This window comes from Dichomitus squalens, assembly GCF_000275845.1.
Source record: "Dichomitus squalens LYAD-421 SS1 unplaced genomic scaffold DICSQscaffold_105, whole genome shotgun sequence".
In the NCBI taxonomy this organism is placed as follows: Eukaryota; Fungi; Basidiomycota; class Agaricomycetes; order Polyporales; family Polyporaceae; genus Dichomitus; species Dichomitus squalens.
Window position 1 is genome coordinate 31,913 of NW_006766987.1, and position 17,216 is coordinate 49,128.

The 17,216-nt window shown below is 54.6% G+C and overlaps 7 protein-coding genes across 7 annotated transcripts; 6 read left to right on the forward strand and 1 right to left on the reverse strand.

The window, feature by feature from the left end:
- Window positions 1-656: 656 nt before the first annotated feature.
- On the forward strand, window positions 657-2,597 carry DICSQDRAFT_150806 (nucleotide-binding domain-containing protein; the record flags this gene model as incomplete). Its single annotated transcript, XM_007371445.1, has 5 exons — window positions 657-854; window positions 944-1,258; window positions 1,327-1,442; window positions 1,496-2,368; window positions 2,474-2,597. 5 exons carry the CDS (start codon window positions 657-659, stop codon window positions 2,595-2,597), a joined length of 1,626 nt encoding a protein of 541 aa, XP_007371507.1.
- A 770-nt stretch (window positions 2,598-3,367) lies between these two features.
- Window positions 3,368-4,687, forward strand: DICSQDRAFT_158208 (uncharacterized protein). Its single transcript, XM_007371446.1, has 6 exons — window positions 3,368-3,426; window positions 3,492-3,669; window positions 3,741-3,918; window positions 3,973-4,369; window positions 4,433-4,564; window positions 4,633-4,687. The coding sequence occupies exons 4-6, from the start codon at window positions 4,246-4,248 to the stop codon at window positions 4,677-4,679; spliced, it is 303 nt and encodes a 100-aa protein (XP_007371508.1). The 5' UTR covers window positions 3,368-3,426; window positions 3,492-3,669; window positions 3,741-3,918; window positions 3,973-4,245; the 3' UTR covers window positions 4,680-4,687.
- Window positions 4,688-5,190: 503 nt separating this feature from the next.
- DICSQDRAFT_150808 (uncharacterized protein) lies at window positions 5,191-6,358 on the forward strand (the record flags this gene model as incomplete). The annotated part of the gene is made up of 5 exons (XM_007371447.1): window positions 5,191-5,272; window positions 5,339-5,558; window positions 5,632-5,758; window positions 5,814-5,934; window positions 5,994-6,358. The coding sequence occupies 5 exons, from the start codon at window positions 5,191-5,193 to the stop codon at window positions 6,356-6,358; spliced, it is 915 nt and encodes a 304-aa protein (XP_007371509.1).
- A 657-nt stretch (window positions 6,359-7,015) lies between these two features.
- On the forward strand, window positions 7,016-8,242 carry DICSQDRAFT_158209 (uncharacterized protein; the record flags this gene model as incomplete). Its single annotated transcript, XM_007371448.1, has 6 exons — window positions 7,016-7,087; window positions 7,150-7,473; window positions 7,550-7,611; window positions 7,672-7,842; window positions 7,902-8,112; window positions 8,136-8,242. The coding sequence occupies exons 2-6, from the start codon at window positions 7,413-7,415 to the stop codon at window positions 8,240-8,242; spliced, it is 612 nt and encodes a 203-aa protein (XP_007371510.1). The 5' UTR covers window positions 7,016-7,087; window positions 7,150-7,412.
- Window positions 8,243-8,963: 721 nt separating this feature from the next.
- DICSQDRAFT_150810 (uncharacterized protein) lies at window positions 8,964-10,278 on the forward strand (the record flags this gene model as incomplete). The annotated part of the gene is made up of 4 exons (XM_007371449.1): window positions 8,964-8,969; window positions 9,677-9,719; window positions 9,765-9,909; window positions 10,008-10,278. The coding sequence occupies 4 exons, from the start codon at window positions 8,964-8,966 to the stop codon at window positions 10,276-10,278; spliced, it is 465 nt and encodes a 154-aa protein (XP_007371511.1).
- Window positions 10,279-10,839: 561 nt separating this feature from the next.
- On the forward strand, window positions 10,840-14,006 carry DICSQDRAFT_73019 (vacuolar protein sorting-associated protein 16; the record flags this gene model as incomplete). The annotated part of the gene is made up of 12 exons (XM_007371450.1): window positions 10,840-10,987; window positions 11,039-11,151; window positions 11,208-11,463; window positions 11,521-11,899; window positions 11,965-12,059; window positions 12,112-12,314; window positions 12,368-12,923; window positions 12,983-13,197; window positions 13,252-13,332; window positions 13,386-13,579; window positions 13,618-13,875; window positions 13,934-14,006. The coding sequence occupies 12 exons, from the start codon at window positions 10,840-10,842 to the stop codon at window positions 14,004-14,006; spliced, it is 2,571 nt and encodes an 856-aa protein (XP_007371512.1).
- Window positions 14,007-14,319: 313 nt separating this feature from the next.
- Window positions 14,320-15,530, reverse strand: DICSQDRAFT_113987 (WD40 repeat-like protein; the record flags this gene model as incomplete). Its single annotated transcript, XM_007371451.1, has 3 exons — window positions 15,512-15,530; window positions 15,034-15,452; window positions 14,320-14,922 (listed from the first exon to the last, which is right to left on the reverse strand). The coding sequence occupies exons 2-3, from the start codon at window positions 15,148-15,150 to the stop codon at window positions 14,320-14,322; spliced, it is 720 nt and encodes a 239-aa protein (XP_007371513.1). The 5' UTR covers window positions 15,151-15,452; window positions 15,512-15,530.
- Window positions 15,531-17,216: the final 1,686 nt, after the last annotated feature.

The window sequence follows — 17,216 nt, forward strand, 5'->3', positions numbered from 1 at the left end:
TACTAGATGCGGCAGCCATCAGACTTTGGGACTTCACATGCAACACTAGAGACGTACTATTGCCCTGATCAGCAGATGTATTTATGAGAGAACACCTGCATGTTAACACATCAGCTGCCATCCGAGAGTCAATGGTCAGGACGTACCAAGGGGAAGATAGGCATACGGAGGGAATGCAAGAAGTACGAAGTCAAGATGTGGACGCGATGGCAGGTTGATATGGGACCATACGACGACGTCATCGCGGACGGATAAGTAATTTTGGGCAGGCAAGTCCCCCTTATAATAGAAATCTGCACAAGCGGTTGGGGATGTTGAGGGAATCTGGAGAGAATGTGCATGTTCCCACCAGATTCCCATCAAAGGGGGATTTACTGGGGAATCCGTGGGTGATATGCGCGGAATACGCAAATTCCCAGCATGTTCCCCGCCACCGTAATATGGCGCTTCACGCAGTGACAGCGTTTTACCATACAAGGCATGGTAGGTCAAGCGCCAGCATCGCATCGCGCTGAGGAGATTGATTGCATTCACTCGCTCGCTCCCCACTAGCAGGACCACCGTCGACTCGCACCTTAGCCATGGGCAACTTCGTCTCAAAAGCCAAATTTCTCCTTTTCGCCAGCATAGAGGTAGCCCGGATGTTTAGGGTACTGATGAAACGCGTCGAGCAGTCCCCTGGGGTACCAGTCAAGAACCCGACGTTGTCATTTTGGATGGTCCCTTTAACACCCATTCCCCATGATCTGTCAGCAGGACTGCCTGACTATGCCGACGTAGTCGTTATTGGATCTGGTATTACGGGAACCTCTTTTGCTTATACTGCGCTAGCCCAAGACAGCGCACTCGAGATTGTGATGCTCGACGCTCGAGACATTTGCTCAGGGGCAACCGGCAGGTATCTGTTCATCTTGCTCAGAACTTTTGGCCCCACCCTCATTAGGACGTACTGTGTATGAATGGAGGCCACGTCAATCCGCCTTCCTACCACGATTATTCCGAGCTGAAAGAGAAGCATGGCGAAAAGGATACTCGTGCCATGTTCGCATTCCGACACGCTCATCTGGAGGAACTGAAACGCGTCGCGCTCGCAGAAGGCATACTCAGCGAGTCCCAGTACCGTGAGACAGAGCATGTGGACGTTTTCACTTCCGAGGATGCTTTTGCTACCGCCAAAGCCGATCTTGCCAAATGGAGGGCCGATATGCCTAGCCAAGCCTCACATGTCAACCTGCATGAACGAGACGAGGCTATTCAGGTGGTGCCATCATTTCTCGCTGATACTATGTTTACTGATTCTGCACTCCTCTGGTGGTGATACATCAGACATTCCATCTATCAGACCAGGTTGTCGGGTGCATATCCAATTCAGGCGGTGCGATACATCCTTACCGCTTTGTTACCTCCGTCCTGGAAAGGCTCCTTGCTCGACACCCAGATCGGTGAGACGTTTCTCCCACCCATATTTGTTGCTTGATCATTGACATACTTCTAGTTTCAAGGTCTACGCTCACACCCCGTGCACCTCCATCTCCGTCGCAAATGAAGGTGAAGACGACGTCTACATGGTGCACACATCGCGTGGTATCATTCGCACTAGGCATGTTGTGCACGCAACCAACGGCTGGTCTGCCCATCTCCTCCCCGGCCTCATCGCGAAGATTGTACCTACGCGCGCGGCGATGTCCACTCAACGCCCAGGCAGTCTCCTCCACCGCACCACTCTCTCCGGGCTGCGCTCGTTCGTGTTTTATCGCGGTGGCGCTGGATACGACTACCTCAAACAACTCCCTGTCGGTGAGCACGAGTCGATGTTCGGAGGCGGATGGACCATGGCGGTCGACGAAGCGGGGGTGCCTGACATGGGCATTTCTGAAGATAGCCTGGTGAATCATGCCGGGCAGAGCTACCTCAGCGGCGCGCTACCACAGTACTTCGGACTGGACAATTGGGGCGCAGACGCTCAACCTCAAGATGTCACGATCGAGAACGCACCCAAAGAGACGCAATGGTTCTTGGGCAGGACGAAGGCGCAATGGAGCGGGATACTGGGCGTGTCCGTAGACATGTTGCCTTGGGTCGGTCGTCTGCCCAACGAGGTGTCTGGGCGGTCTTTTCCGAAGCAGAAGCGCATATCAGCGACTGACAAGGTCACCGCTGGCGCAAAGGAAGCACACACGTCCGCTCCCGGTGAGTGGATCGCAGCAGGTTATACCGGGGATGGCATGGTACACGCGTGGATGAGTGGGAAGGCGTTGGCATACATGCTGCTGGGCAAGGAGGACCAGATCTCTGGTTGGTTTCCTGAGATGATCCGTATGACCGAGAAACGCTGGAAGAAGGCTAGCATTGAGGAGCTCTTCGCTAAGTTCATGCAATTGAGTTCGCTACCAGTGCTGCCAGTGTATGGTGAGTCATAACTGATACTGTCGTCTTATGCCTCGATTCGGGGGGACTGACATGCAGTTTCTAGGCCCCTTACTGGCTCATGGTCTGACGAGAATGTGATCAGACTATATGCCACTTTACTTCTCTTGCCCCCGACAGCGACGGACCTGTTTGTCCCATGTCTCATGTATGTATCGTATGACTGTTGAACCCCTTTCACTACCGTCTATCATGTTTTGATCGTCTATCGACGATATACACGACTGCGTAGCGAAGCCTCACACTCTTCCCTCGTCCAATTCTCGATGAAGAACATTGATCTAAATGAACAGCGTTAAAGGACGAACATACGTGTGAGAGGATTGGGGGCTGTACCGTCCGCTCAATGATGACCGGACCTGAAGACGAGAAGAATTGACTCGTGAACACTCCCAGATTGTTCCTGCAAAGTGCACCGCTCCACAGGGGATCCGCCAGAGCACCCAGAAATGCGTGTTGTCGCCCAGCGCTCCACCATTCGCGAACGTCGTCAGCGTTTGACGTTCAACGTTCAGACATGGGTCCCAACGTGGCCGTACAGCAGAGGAGAAAGTAAGAGGAAGCAGAGCGCTGCGCGGGCAGGCATGGGCCCCGGAGCTACTCTGTAGATCCGGTGATCGCGGCCGACGTCAGTCGCCCAACTCGGACCGCACTCCGATTACTATGTCTCGCGTACGCAGTCTCCCACTTGACAGTTTCTCGACATGGGCCATATCGACTCCTACCTGTTTCGCCTTTTCCCTCTCCTTCTGTCAAGACAACGATGGTCCCGACAACTTAACTCCTGCTTAGCCAGGCTTTGCCGCACAAAACTCGACCTCTCACTGGAAACAAGGACTGCTTCGCGAACATCGTAGGAACTCCAACTGTGTTCTACATGACCGGGGTAGCAGATGCGTCTCGGAAGGTACAACTAGTGGATTAGGGCGGGAAAAATGCGAACTTGGTGATGTTGCCTCACCTGGTGGTGCTAGAAACGCCTTTTGCAGACACTTCGTAGTATGTCCATCATATTCCTATTGTGTATCGAATGGCATGTCAGACGTATGCATGCATATATCCAGCCGCCTCTACCCTGGTTCTACGTTCACTGCGACCGAGCCAGGCTGTGTCCGCATCATCTACATTCTGCATCCCGTTCATCCCGTTCATCGCGCTATGCAGCGTCCTCCGCGGGAAGCGGCTCTCAAAGACCAAGTCATCCAGGCCTTCTGACGATGACGTTGACTGTTTGTTCTCCCAGTAAGACAGAGCTTCCACCCGTCAGTATCGTGGAACTGAATGCGAGCAACACCTGCTCGGGCTGTTTGCAGGCTTTGGCAGCACTGTCTTGCACCAAAACGGTGGGAAGAGCCGGGAAGGAGGAGACATCGCACTCTGCTCGTAGTTCTGGTACTGGCGTGGTACCTATCCCAAACAGGATCCCAAAAAATGTCATCCCGCGAAATGGCCTTGAAGGTCAGCCGGCGACCCTCGACGGGCATTGACATTGTAAGCGGATTCGGTTTCGCTAGATGTCCGCAAAGAGCTGACACGCACCACTAGGGGCTTGTTCTCCCAGAAGTGACACGATTGCAAATTCCGAGACGTTGCGGCTGATATGATCTTGACCAGCGAAGGGTCTCGAAAATACGCGTGCGGAGAGCGGGCCAGGTGGCAGTACTTGCTCAGCGAGCGGAAGGTAGGTTGCACTTTTGAAAGTTAGGACTAGCTTTCCTCCTCTCGGTGTGGATATCCTCTCTGTAGCAGCCGCGGCCGCTGCATAGCCTCATGTCTATCTTGGGTACGTAATGGGGGTTTCGTTTGTTCGTAATATCCATGTTCGATTGTACGCGCCACTCTTGTGACGTGCCCCTTGCTATTACTGCAAGCTTGCACCTAGGTATTTCAGGGCACACACCGAGGTTATACACATGGTTGGCCTCTCCCCAACCCCTGCTAGGTATGCGTAGCTTCCCCCCACGACATTTGACGGTCAATTGACTTCAACCATCATCTGCCCCAGAAAGTCGGCCAATTAATGATGATATGACACGGGACGCACAACGCACTCGATGTTCCTCTCGCGCATTAGAAGCTTATGGAGAGCCTCCGCTCGCGGACATCTCGGACATCCCGGGCATTCCGGTCGTGCTAGGTACGGTAGTGATCCTCCCATACATACATTGTGTGCTTCTAAGCTGATGGGGGACGATCGCTCCACAGCATTCTCGGTATACTTGACGTCAGCCCAAGGCATTTCACGTCGATGAAACCTTCCGACGCATCTTCACACATCCTCCGGGCCATAAACGCATTAAGGCTTCACTCCCGCCCCGCACACTCGCGCAATGAGACAACAGTCGGGATGGCTCCAAACTACGCAAGGGGAATCTTATATACACATGTATTTCGACCACTCCAGTGTATTGTGTGCAGGAACCCGAATAGGTCCTGGAACCCGGAGAGCAACACAGTGCGTCCGAGCGAGTAAGGTCAGCCTCTCTTGTGTGTAAGATCGGTCGGTGGCTGCTCCAGACCCCCGATTGTTTTCGGAAAATGTCAGCAACTTGCGGATCTGCTGTAGGTGCACCTATGCGGCTGACCATGGGACCAAGGGTACAAGGTCAGCCGCTGTGAGCCTCTCCTCCCCATATATATAAGGCATATGCCCTCTGTGATGCGTTCCCTCAGCAGCTTCATTCCTTCAGCAGCTTCCTTCGCTCCTTCTTCTACTCATCCCCGTCGACGCTTTCCGGACCGTTCCACTCGCCATCCACGACAATGTTCAAGGCGTCCATTCTTTTTGCGTTCACCGCGTTGGCGGCCGTCGTCTCAGCCGCCCCCGTGGCCCCTGCCGTGAGCGGTGAGTGTTAGGCTGCGCCTGTTGCTTTTGATAGTGTTCGACCGGCTGACACGTCACTCCTGGTAGATGTCCAGGTCCTCCAGCTCGCGCTCACGCTCGAGCACCTCGAGAGCACGTTCTACAACACGGCTCTCGACAAGTTTACCGCACAGGATTTCGAGAACGCCGGGTACCCAGACTGGGTCCGCGGCCGCTTCGCTCAGATCGCGGGTCATGAGGCCACGCACGTCCAGTTCCTCACCCAAGCCCTCGGGGCCAGCGCCGCCCCCGCCTGCGAGTACGACTTGTGCGTCTCTTCAGTTTTCTTGCTGTCATTTATAGCGTGATATGTCTGATCCTGACGGGCATTCCCCACACAGCGGAACATCGATGGACGACCCGACATCGTTCGCGAAGATGTCGCGCATTTTTGAGAACGTTGGCTCATCTGCGTACCTCGGGGCTGCAAGCCTCATCCAGAACAAGGATTACTTGACCGCTGCAGCGGTATGTCCGTCCATGATGCCACCCTCATCTGCGTTGTTGACATGACCGTATGCAGTCCATCCTCGGCGCGGAGATCAGCCATACTGGATGGGTCAGCTCGTCCGTGCTGAAGGTGCAGCCATGGTCCGGGTCGTTCAGCGTCCCACTTGCCCCGAGCGCCGCTTTCTCTCTCGCGCGTGAGCTTTCGTCCATCCACGCTATATTCCGATAGAATCGCTGATCCGCCCGAGTACAGAGCCTTTCATTAAGTCCTGCCCCCAAGAATATCCTCAGCTCCCCGTCAAGCAGCTTCCCCAGCTCACGTTGTCCAACGCGCAGCCCCAACTCGGCTCCACGGTCAGCCTCTCGTTCCCCACTGCCAACTTCAGCAACAGTACACTTTACGCCGCGTGGATCGACGGGCTGACGGTGGAATACACCGCCATCAACGCCAAAGGATCGACCCAGGTTCCGAACGGCTTGCAGGGTGTCGTCTACGTCGTGGTGGTGTCGTCTAAGGAGACGCCGAGCGATGATAACCTGGTCAGCGGCGCTTCGTTGATCGCGTATGACTTCAACTCCTATGCGGACAACACCGTGTCTGGATCGCCGGTGCAGTAGTCGCGACTGAGGACAAGGGCGTATCCAGTATAACGGACTACCTAATGTAGTGACTGTGCTGTGGGATGTTGCCTCGACCTATCACTCCTGGAATACTATATAACATTCGTTAATATACACAAGTCCGTTAGCCTCTTCAAGTCTTCGCCGCCAGTCTCATTCATGGGCGCGCTGAGATCCTGGATGAGTATGAGTATTTCATGACATGCGCGTTTGCGCAGGATCAGATCGTGACCAGAGCTCAGAGTACTTGAAGCCGAGCTGCATCACATTCAGCGCTACAAGAAGACGAGTGACGCAGCAAGCATGTCGCCCATTTAGCAAGAGTCCGTCAGGGGCCGTCAGAGAGCAAGAATCAGAATGCGAGCAGGGTGGATGATACGTCGCTGGTCTGTCCTTGCCTCCGACCGACACGGAGATGGCCTGAGGCCTTGGCACGCCAAGAGAATGTGTCAAGGCAATGCTGTCTTGTCGATGTCAACTTCGATCTGCGTAGGCGCGTGATTGTTGCGTACATAGTGAGTTCCTGCCAGTGCGCCTCTGCATTTCTGGAGTTCCGTAGTGTGATATGAGCTCAGGATGGGGTTGTCGTCGTTCAAACGTTCAATAGTTGTTGGACTGAGGCCTTGGGTTATCAGACAGCGGGTATCACATATGAGTTTCGACACGAAGCGTTGATCGGCGGTCCATCGTTTTGCACACAATGTTCGGCTGCTACAGTAGTCAACTCTTTCGCAAATAGCATGCAGTTAGAGCACGAATGATGAGGGAATGCATGTCAGTATACGCACCAGCGATGCTCTCCGAGCGAGCGGGACTAGATGCTTGAATGCCATACATGCGACGAACGTGCGTGGCAGGCGTGGGTCTTGGCGAGAAGAGAGTTTGACAGAGGGCCTTCTTTCGGACGCTTCTGAACGTGGACTCGGAGGAAGACTTGGGAACCTCCTGTCTCTATCCGCCCCGGAATGCATCTCATATAGTGACCCGTGCCGCACTTCTTGCCGTCAAACCCCTTCCTCGTCGCCCCACGCTCCGGTCGTCTGCGTGCTCGATGCACTCTTCGTCCGCTTTTCGAGCAGCTCTCGTCTGCCTGCTCCTGGCGTTTGTCGGAGGTGAGCTAGAGCACACGCTGAGTATAACGCGTTGAGGATCGCGATAGTGACCGGACGCCTTCGTGATCCGGGCTAGCGGCTCGTGGCTTCGTGGTAATCGGTGCGGATGGTCTGACAGGATGGTCCCCTGAGACCCTGGTATGTGCTTCAGTTGTTGCTTCACATCGAATATTCGTCTGACTGTCGCGTTATGTGGAGGAGAGGGAAGGTGGTAAACGTGGGCGGTTTTCGGAAACGTCAGCGAAAGAGAATGCTGCAATGTCAAGCGCGGCAAATAGAGTTGCTGCATCGCCTTTCCCCGACGCGATGCAATTCGTGCCAAGCAATGAGCCATCAGCGTCAGCAGCTGCCGCTATCATCCAGCCTTTTGTGAGTTTTGTGGCTGCATCACGAGCGTCCTGTACGAAAGACTTATCGACTGGACTCAGAACGACCAGAGAATATTGACCACAGCCCCACCATGCTCTGAGAGCACATCCCGCTCTATCCGTGACTTCGGACCTTCGATCGTACGCGATGAAGAAGGCGACCAACGTGCACACCCCGCCGATCTCGGTATGCAAGTTGGATTCACAAGCGCGGATACGAAGGTGTCGGTTCTCGCGGTAGGATTGTTCGGTGTGATCTTAGCATTTCACTGTCTGGATTATCTGTGATATCAGCAAGCCTACCCATGATACAAAATCAGCGCATGGCTTACTCGAGAGTTGCACTTGTGGGCAAGCGGGTGCGCTGCAGCATACTCTGGCATGTAGCGACTTGCTTGTAAGTCCTGTTCGATTACCGATAGTTAGAGCCCACAGCATCATCGTCTGTAAGAAGATCCCTCGGGGATTTCTTGAAGAGTCCTAGACATTAGACAAAAGCTGAATGAACTTGGAAGATGAGTCTGCCATATCGCCGCGCGTCGAATGGGAGGTGGCGCGGTCGCATGTGCGTGGCTTTTAAGAAGCTGTCGCGTGGGCGGTTCCGGATTAGGAAGGGGACACGCGACACTAGAGCGCTGAGACTACTTATGTATTAGACAGGTTCAAAGACTCTTTATTCCGTCTACTTACTTACGGCGGGATGAGCGCCAGGCGCTACAGAAGCGCCTGCATAGCCTTCGGCCTCTCTTCGAACCCGGACTCGGAGTCATCCATGTTCAAGCCTACGTAAAATGGCTAGTCTACCTTCTATCTCTTCGCCGCACATGCCCAGCGAGAGGTTATCGATAGTATGATACTGGCGCGCTGTAATGCTTGTAGGATGTGAGTCGGTAATTCGAAGGCATATTTCTCTCGAATAGTTTGCCGTCGCCGCACTGAGCCAATTGTTGTCCACCCGCACCTACATCATCACACCTGACTCGGGGGAATCTGGAGGCATGCGCCAGCGTATTCAACTCACATTCTATGCATCTGGTTTGTATTGGTCCTTTATGCTGATCTTTGCCTTACTACTAACACGAGTCAGACACACCAGTCGGGATCTACTTGGCATCTGCCGCCATGCCAGTAAGCCCATCATCTGTTCACGCTGCGGCGTGATTGTGTGGGATCTCAGTTGCTTTCACTGATAATGCTGTGTTCAACAGAACGCTTACGCGATGACACGGAACGCGTTTGTTACACACACAGCGCTCAGCAAACCGACCTCAAGACCGTAGCAGTTGCGCTGGCTTCGTCTGCTGTGGATACGGAAGTGTATTCGGTGTCAAAGTTCGGGTCGTTGCGTAGCATTCCATACTCACAACTCAGCAGATCTACAATCTATGCTCCAAGCAAGCAGTCGTGGATGCGACCGGAGATTATGCAGCATGGACGTACATTGCAGCTGCCGGCTGGCGCTGAACAAGTACCACGTAGTAGTGACCGCAAGTTTAAACAGTCACATGCTTAGCCTTACCAATGGGACGTATGATGCATCTACTGTCACTTCGCCAATGGCATCAGTCTGAAACGATTGATCTACAGCGTCTTTACTATGGTCCGTGATTGGGGAAAAACCCATCCGTGCTCCGGTCACGATGCTCCGATATCATGCTGGCCAGGTCGGTCAGGACACCACTCATCAAGCAGGTGTGCTCATAGGCTCTCTCGAGTAAGAATAACTGCGGATAGACGCATCTCCTCATCTCATCTGGCGTCAGTACAATTGGGACTGTATACAATGTCATTCTCTCAGTTGCCCGCTTGTCAGTCGCTTTCGACTGAAGATGCAGACATTCGATGCCATCCTAGCTGTGCTCCTGGCCGCTCACCAAGGTACGAGGTAACGTACTCCGACTTAACGCTCAAATAGCTTTCTAGTGAGTGCGGGCCCTATCACTGTGGCAAAGCGAGGTGGTACCACTTCCACGACATCCCTCAACCCGTACAGCAAGCCCTCGGGCGCACATATCATCACCTTTAGCGGACTTACGAAAGCATGGCCGACCGACTCTGAGTCGAGCGCGTCGAGTTCGAGTGCGACTGCCCCTCCGACTCCTTCTGGCTGGCCTTTCCCCCCTTTCTCATTCTACCGTTCCCGTCGGGCGCTGCCTTCCCTTCAAGCGGATCCACTCACTGGCCTCCATATACTGTCGAGTGGAGCTGGCCCACCTCGCTGCCATCTGGTGTCGCCAGCCCTGCCGGTACCGCCCCCCTTTTTTCTCTCCATCCCGGAGGACCAATCATTCCGGCCTGTCCAGTAGTGATATGCTACTTCAGCGGTAGCGAGGTTTTTGAGCCTACTTCCGCATGGGGCACACTAGCATCTAGCGCTCCGACCGCCTCAAGCTCGGTCAGCGGCGCGACTTCTCCTGCGAGCGAGACAAGTTCTTAGGGTGTCAGACAGCGAGGCCAGTACACAACTATCTGTTCGGGGCATGGCGGCTGATCGAATGGTTTGATACAGCCGCGCGCCACGGCAAATCATCTGGCTTAGTGACAATGTATGTTCTCGACGATTTTCTTGACATTGGAATTGCACGCTCTACCTATTAAAAATGTATTGCTATCTGTTTACTCAAGAGGCTCACATGTTCCACGAGAATTCTTGATACGAATTCAACGATCATGAAAGTAAAGCACTTAGCAGCGACGGCTTTGTATCTACGTTCTTCTTGTATCTGTGTCCTTGTTGTATGTACGTGCAGTGCTTGTGAGACAAGAGAATGAGACGTGCCACCGCGCCCCGATTGAATCATCCGCGCCTGAAGAGAGAGTAGTAGTAGTATTTGGAGTTGCGACCAAAGCTGTGACGCTCGAATAGGCAATTCGAGCGCCCGTTTGCTCGGTGACGCGAGCACAACACAGTTTCGGAGCGCGTCTGAACTTTTGACTGACACTCCTTGGTTCTTGGCTATCATTTCTCTGGTCTTGTTAGTGCGACTCTTCATCAGGTATGACAGAGCATCCAACCCTGTCATGGGAGGCCATGCAAGATGGCTCCGTCTTCTACAGGCGGCACCAACTGTACTCTATCCCAGGGAAGCTACCGGGTGACTTGCAGGACTTCATCGTCGCAGGATGTCGTTATGGCGGACCAATAGGTATGGCGCTCTTCTACTAGCTCTGACGTGTTCCTTACGGCGGCGCGTCAGCTCTTATGCGCGATACCTCCAAACTCGTCGCCGTGAACCGCGCCGCGCCGGCGTTCTCCAAGGCGCAGATATCCATCTACTCCCCGGCCGGAGAGGGCATCTTGCTTTTCAGTGTGGATAATTGCTGCTCTTTTGTACAAAGGCAGTACACGCTCACACGCTCCCATAGTGGGACCAAGGAAAGATCGTCCGATTCGGCTGGACAGGCGATGAACGACTGGTCGTACTCAATGAGGAGGGTGTGTACCGAATATACGACCTGCAAGGCGAATACCAGCAATACTCGCTTGGAAGCGAGGCTGGGGAGCTAGGGATCATCGACGCGCGAATACACGAGTCTGGTCTCGTTGCGTTGACAGGGTCGTTGACGTTCTTCGAGGTGAAGGAGTGGTCAGGAGGGAAGCCACTCACGCTGGCCAATCCAGGTGTGTACGTTTTATCATATCTATCATCTCTATGAGCGCATACAAGCCGTGGCGCAGGCTTGTCACAACCTCCCCAGTCATGGGCCGTGATCCCTCCCGACCAAACTATCTCGCGACATGTTGAAGTCCTACTTTCTGTGGAGACGACGATATACAGTGTCGACAACCTCGAGAGCCTCGACCAACGTATATCCCGCGGACCCTTCACCCATATGTCTCCCTCCCCGAATGGCAAGTCGCTCGCCCTGCTCACCTTTTCTGGACTCCTTTGGGTCGTGTCGACGGACTTTCAGCGCAGCTTGGCCGAATTCGACACGAGTATGGTGGCAGGCGCGTCCGGGGACGTACATCAAGTGGAGTGGTGTGGGAACGATGCAGTGCTGGTGACCTGGCCCAATCTTGCAGTGCTGGTAGGACCGTTTGGGGATACCTTGCAGTACGTCCACCATCATGCTGTGTCACTTCGAATCACCCGTCATATCTATGTGCACACGTGTCCAGATACTTCTACTCTGGGTCGACATTCGCCGTAACAGAGCCGGACGGTATCCGTATCATCGGTCCAGACACCTGCGATTTCGTGCAAAAGGTGCCCGGTACGTCTCACGAATGCACTCCCTTCGACCCCCCGTTTATAAAGCGATGCAGCGTCCTCAGTCTCAGTCTTCCGTCCCGGCTCGACATCGCCCTCTGCTATTCTTTTCGATGCTTGGGAGAACTTTTCAAGGCGGTCGCCGAAGGCGGACGAAAGTATCCGCAGCGTGCGTCCAGAGCTCGCAGCGGCAGTAGACGAATGCATTGACGCAGCTGCGCGGGAATGGGAGCCCTACTGGCAGCGGCGCTTGCTGAACGTACGCTCTGCCCTGTGCCCTCCCAATGTTCCTGACTTCATACGTCCACCCAGGCCGCGAAATTTGGTCGGTCGTTCCTTGACCTCTACGACCCCACAGATTTCATCCAAGTCGGCCAAGCGCTGAAGGTTCTCAACGCCGTGCGCTTCTACGATATCGGGATACCGCTCTCCTACACGCAATACACGCAGCTCTCACCCACACACCTCATCTCCCGCCTGCTGGCGCGCAAACTCCACCTCCTCGCGCTCCGCATCTCTTCCTACCTTGCCCTGCCGCCTGACGCGGTGCTCAAGCACTGGGCGTGCGCGAAGATCCTCCGCTCGAAGCCGCAGACGACTGGCACGGGCAAGAACGCGGACCTCGAGTCGGGCGACGAGGCGCTGTCCCGGGTCATCGTCGAGAAGTTTGAGACGCTCGGCAGAGGGAGTAGTGGGGTGAGCTATGCTGATATCGCGAAGAGGGCATGGGAGGTGGGGAGGACGGCGCTGGCGACGAAGTTGCTGGACTATGAGACGAAGGCGTCGGATCAGGTGCCTCTGCTGCTGAGCATGAAAGAAGATAAGCTAGCTCTACTGAAGGCGGTGGAGAGTGGGGATACGGACCTGGGTATGCTCTCTTCTGCTCTGTGGGAGCATGGGTTGCACGAGGCTAATGCGATGAGACAGTGTACCACGTCCTTCTGCACCTGCAGAAGCGGCTGTCGCTCGGTTCGTTCTTCCGCCTCATCGAAGAAGGCGGGCCGAAGTTGGCACTAGCGAGCAGGTTGCTGCAGGTGTATGCGCGCGAGCAGAATCGCGACATGCTACGGGACTTCTATTACTCGGACGATCGGAGGGTTGAGAGTGCAGTGCTATGTCTCGAGGATGCCGCGAGCGCGTCCGTGCGTTATCTCCCTCCTGACGGTGATGGATTGTGGCTAATGCAATGCGTATAGGACCCGACAGCGAAGCTTACGTCCGTCAAGGCCGCTCAGAAGTTCTTTTCTGAGGATAAGGACAGGTCATTTGAAGCTAAGGTATGACTCGCTTAAATTGTTATCTTAGGCACATATACTTATCCAAAGCTTAGATGATGGACGAGAGCGTACGCCTCATGACGCTGCAGCAAACGCTGGAGAAGGAAGCCGACGGCAAGATCGCGTTTTTCGGACAGAGCGTCAACGAAACCATTCGGACGTGCCTCGTCAACGGCATGGCAAAGCGAGCGGACAAGATCAAGTCCGACTTCAAAGTTCCTGACAAGCGGTCCGTTCTTATTGAACAGTCTCTAGCCGGCCGCTGACCACGATGGCACTATATAGGTTCTGGTACGTCAAGCTCCAAGCGCTGACCTCAATCCACGACTTCGAGGGCCTCGAAGCGTTCGCCAAATCGCGGCGGAGCCCCATCGGGTACGAGGCGTTTGTGAAGCATCTAGTTGAGAAAGGGCACCAGAAGGAGGCGTTGTCGTATGTCCCGCGATGCGACGGCCCGAAGCGTGCCGACTTGTACGTGCTATGTAACGACTGGCGAGCCGCGGCGAAGGAGTGCAAGGAGCGGGGCGATAAGGCGAAGCTAGAGTGCGTCACCCGCTGCTTCGTGGTGTCTGCTATATGTGCTGATGACTGGATTGGACAGGCAACTCCGGGAGTCATGCCCGAATTCGCTGATTGCCAGAGAGCTGGAGCAGGTGGCTGCTTCGATGAAGTAGCTCATCTATCGTCGCTGTGATGCCCACTCTATGACCATGTATCCCCTCATCATGGTTGTGCTCAAACCTTCTCATCTGTGCAGAACGTATACTATGAACCCAGCAGCTAGTACAGTACTCATGGTCTACCATTCGGAAGCACGGACTTGCACGCCAGTGAACGGGACTGAGTAGGGAAGAAAGTGGCTATAGTACAGCAACAGAGCGAACCTTTGAGAGACTTCGATAGCTGGATTATTCGAATATGAAGAGATGGAGCTAATAGACGCGGCTCGAAACGCGTATCATATGGTCAGTACGTACATTTCACCATTCATGCGTCGATGATGTTGCTGAGTCGGCGCCCAGACACCGACCCATCATCTGCTCCAGACCAAAGCGTCTCTCCATCGGGAGAGAAGGCCAGATGGCGTACATGCGCGCCTGCGTGCTCCCAAAGCCTCTTTACCAGTGCACCGTCGCTCGCTCTGAACAATCGCACCGTGTGATCCCACGATGCCGTCGCAATGTATCGTCCGTCGGAGGAGAACCTGACGGCGTACACCCAATTGAAGTGTTTGAACGAGTGTGTGCATCGTCCGCCCGAAGCGGGCCATACCTTCGCAGTCCGGTCCTCTGAGGCGGACAATACGAACTTACCGTCGGGCGAGAACGCGACATCTAGAACCGGACCGGTGTGGCCTCGCAGGACCGCCAAAGGTGCCGCTCTCTCGATGTCCCAGATACGGACGGTGTGGTCCATGGACGCAGTTGCGAGACGTGTGCCGGTAGGATTGAATGATGCTGTCGTGATAGACGCGGTATGTCCACGGAGAATTGTGCGTAACTTGCCAGCCGCGATGTCCCAGAGACGACAGCCGTGCGAAACGTCCGGCGCTACAGACAGCAGCCATCGCGCGTTGGCGAAGAGCAATCGCTCCACACCAGACAGTAGCCACCGTCCGTTGTTGAAGGATAGCCTTTCCACTGATGACCCGGGTCCCCTGCCGGCAGCGTCGGGGCGAGCACCCCGCGCGAGCCTTAGTACGCGTAGCTCCTGGAAGGTGCGGCCATGGAGGATGTGGATGGTAGCATCCGTGCACCCAATTGCGAGGTGCGCATCGTCGGGAGACCAAGAGCAGGCACGGATGGTTGTGCCCTCCATCCGGAGGGCGTGCAATCTGTCGACCTCTCCGCCGCCCTTGATCGACCACACGACAAGTTCGTGGTCTCCAGCTGATGCGAGACAACGACTGTCTTGAGAGAAGGCGAGAGACACGAAGTGCTCCACCTTTCCGACAGCGGACCACTCCCGCGAGAGAACCTGCCGGCGGGCATCCCAGAGGATGATGGCTCCGTCTGAAGCGGCGCTAGCAACCCATCTGCTATCTGGCGAGACGAGCAGTGCTTTCACGGGACGGCTATGCCCTCGCGCAGCCGTCGTCTCGGCATGTGCGGTGTCCGTTGCTGACGTGAGAAGGGATGGTTAGTCTGATTGATATTGGTGACGCAGTCCTCATACTCACAGCGTGGTAGCTCCACCCGAATCGCTCCCTTCTTCCATAACGTCCGGAAACGCTTCTTCAGTGCCATGTTCCGCAGGTTTCCCTTCAAGGGCTTCGAGTCCCTGCCGCCCCCAACGATGCGGAACTGCATACTATTCCGGGGGACCGCAAGTAGAACTTGTTCCAACTGATGGCAAGCCTCAGAAGTACCTTGTTGAGACAACATCGCATCCAGTGCCCAGAACGAGGAGCCGTAGCACTCCACTCGTATCTCTTGCAGCGGCAACATGGTGGAAAGGTATTTGAAGAAAGCAGCAATACCCCAGACAGACCGTACAAAAGTCTCTAGATGAGGGTCGACAGGCATGGATAGCGTTAAGGAATCCAGCTGAGATAGCTGCTCCGCAAGAGCCAGCAACTGCACTAAGGTAGTCATGAGGGCGGTGCATGAATATACGCAATAATACAAACTTAAATCCAAACACGTACGACTATTGGATTGTTGACGCGTAACGACAAGAACGAGTTCTCGCAAAGTGAGCTTGCTTATCTCCAGAAGAGACGCTACTGCAGCCTCGGACACGTCTCTCCGGACCTGTGACTCGTTAAGAAACCTCAGAGAGAATTACAGGGAGGACTTACAATCAGGCGCGACAGACGGCATTGCTGAGCGAGCCGCTGGTAAGTCGTAGCCATAGTAGGGGTCACCCCCTCGGTCTTGACGTTGATCTCCTCGCACACCAGACTGTGCAGACCAGAGAACGCAGAGACGAACCGAACAAAATCCATGCAGCCCGAGAACGACAGAGCGTTGATAGACAAGTGAGAGATATTCGCCGTGTACTTCCTGAGGCTGGCGAGGGTGGAGTGGTTTAGCGACAGCCAGTGCTGGCCCCTGAAGTCGAGGGACTGATTCGTGACCCTCCAGCGGTGCAGGTTGGGGAGGCGAGTGAGTAAGGGAACAGGGATGGTCTCGAGAAGCGTGAAGGAGTTCGGCTCGCCGTCCGTGGTGGACAAGGTGACGCACTGTACAAGAGGACAGATGTACGGCCTCTCGTCCAGAAACTCTCGGAGAGTGTTCATCTGATTCTTGTTACGGACGCCAATGTCGACGAAGAGATTATAGCGAGCGCGCGGCAATAGTCCACGACAGACTAGCGCAACAGTCCGGAGAGACGGTACATCATCACTGAGCTGGTCGACGACCATCTCGATGACCTCCACCGATAGGCGTGTGTAACACATGTGAACGAGCAAGCCCTGGCAGAACGAGGTGAGTACTGCCAATAGGGACGTCTTACAGAGCACTTATATTGTAATGATACGGGTGTCGCCTGATTCACACAAGTCCAAAGTACACTGAACCAATCTCTAGATTGAGAGGGCGTATACTATGGTGGACGTGGTGAAAGGCTGAGAAGCCTTCGCCACGTCGCGCGGATCCAGATGGATCAGCGCCGATCACCATGACGATCCAGATTTAGATACAAGATGTAGATTAACTATGTAGATAAGATAAGATAATGAACGATCCGTTACATTCTCCCCCTTCAGAACCTGTGCCAGGTTCTCATATGATACCAATGAGGAATAGGGAGTGCATGGAATAGCCATGTCCATATGAGAGAAGGGAAAAGCATAAGCGTCCGATAGGACGCGCGATGATGATGCGAGAGAGGAAATGTTGATGCGGCGGACGTGATACGAAATTGCGGGTAGACGATGC

Coding starts and splice junctions, on each gene's coding strand:
- DICSQDRAFT_158208 (XM_007371446.1), top strand. CDS start 4,246: ATGTTCGATTGTACGCGCCACTCTTGTGACGTGCCCCTTGCTATTACT. Junction 4,370..4,432: donor CTCTCCCCAACCCCTGCTAG/GTATGCGTAGCT, acceptor CATCTGCCCCAG/AAAGTCGGCCAATTAATGAT. Junction 4,565..4,632: donor GGGCATTCCGGTCGTGCTAG/GTACGGTAGTGA, acceptor ATCGCTCCACAG/CATTCTCGGTATACTTGACG.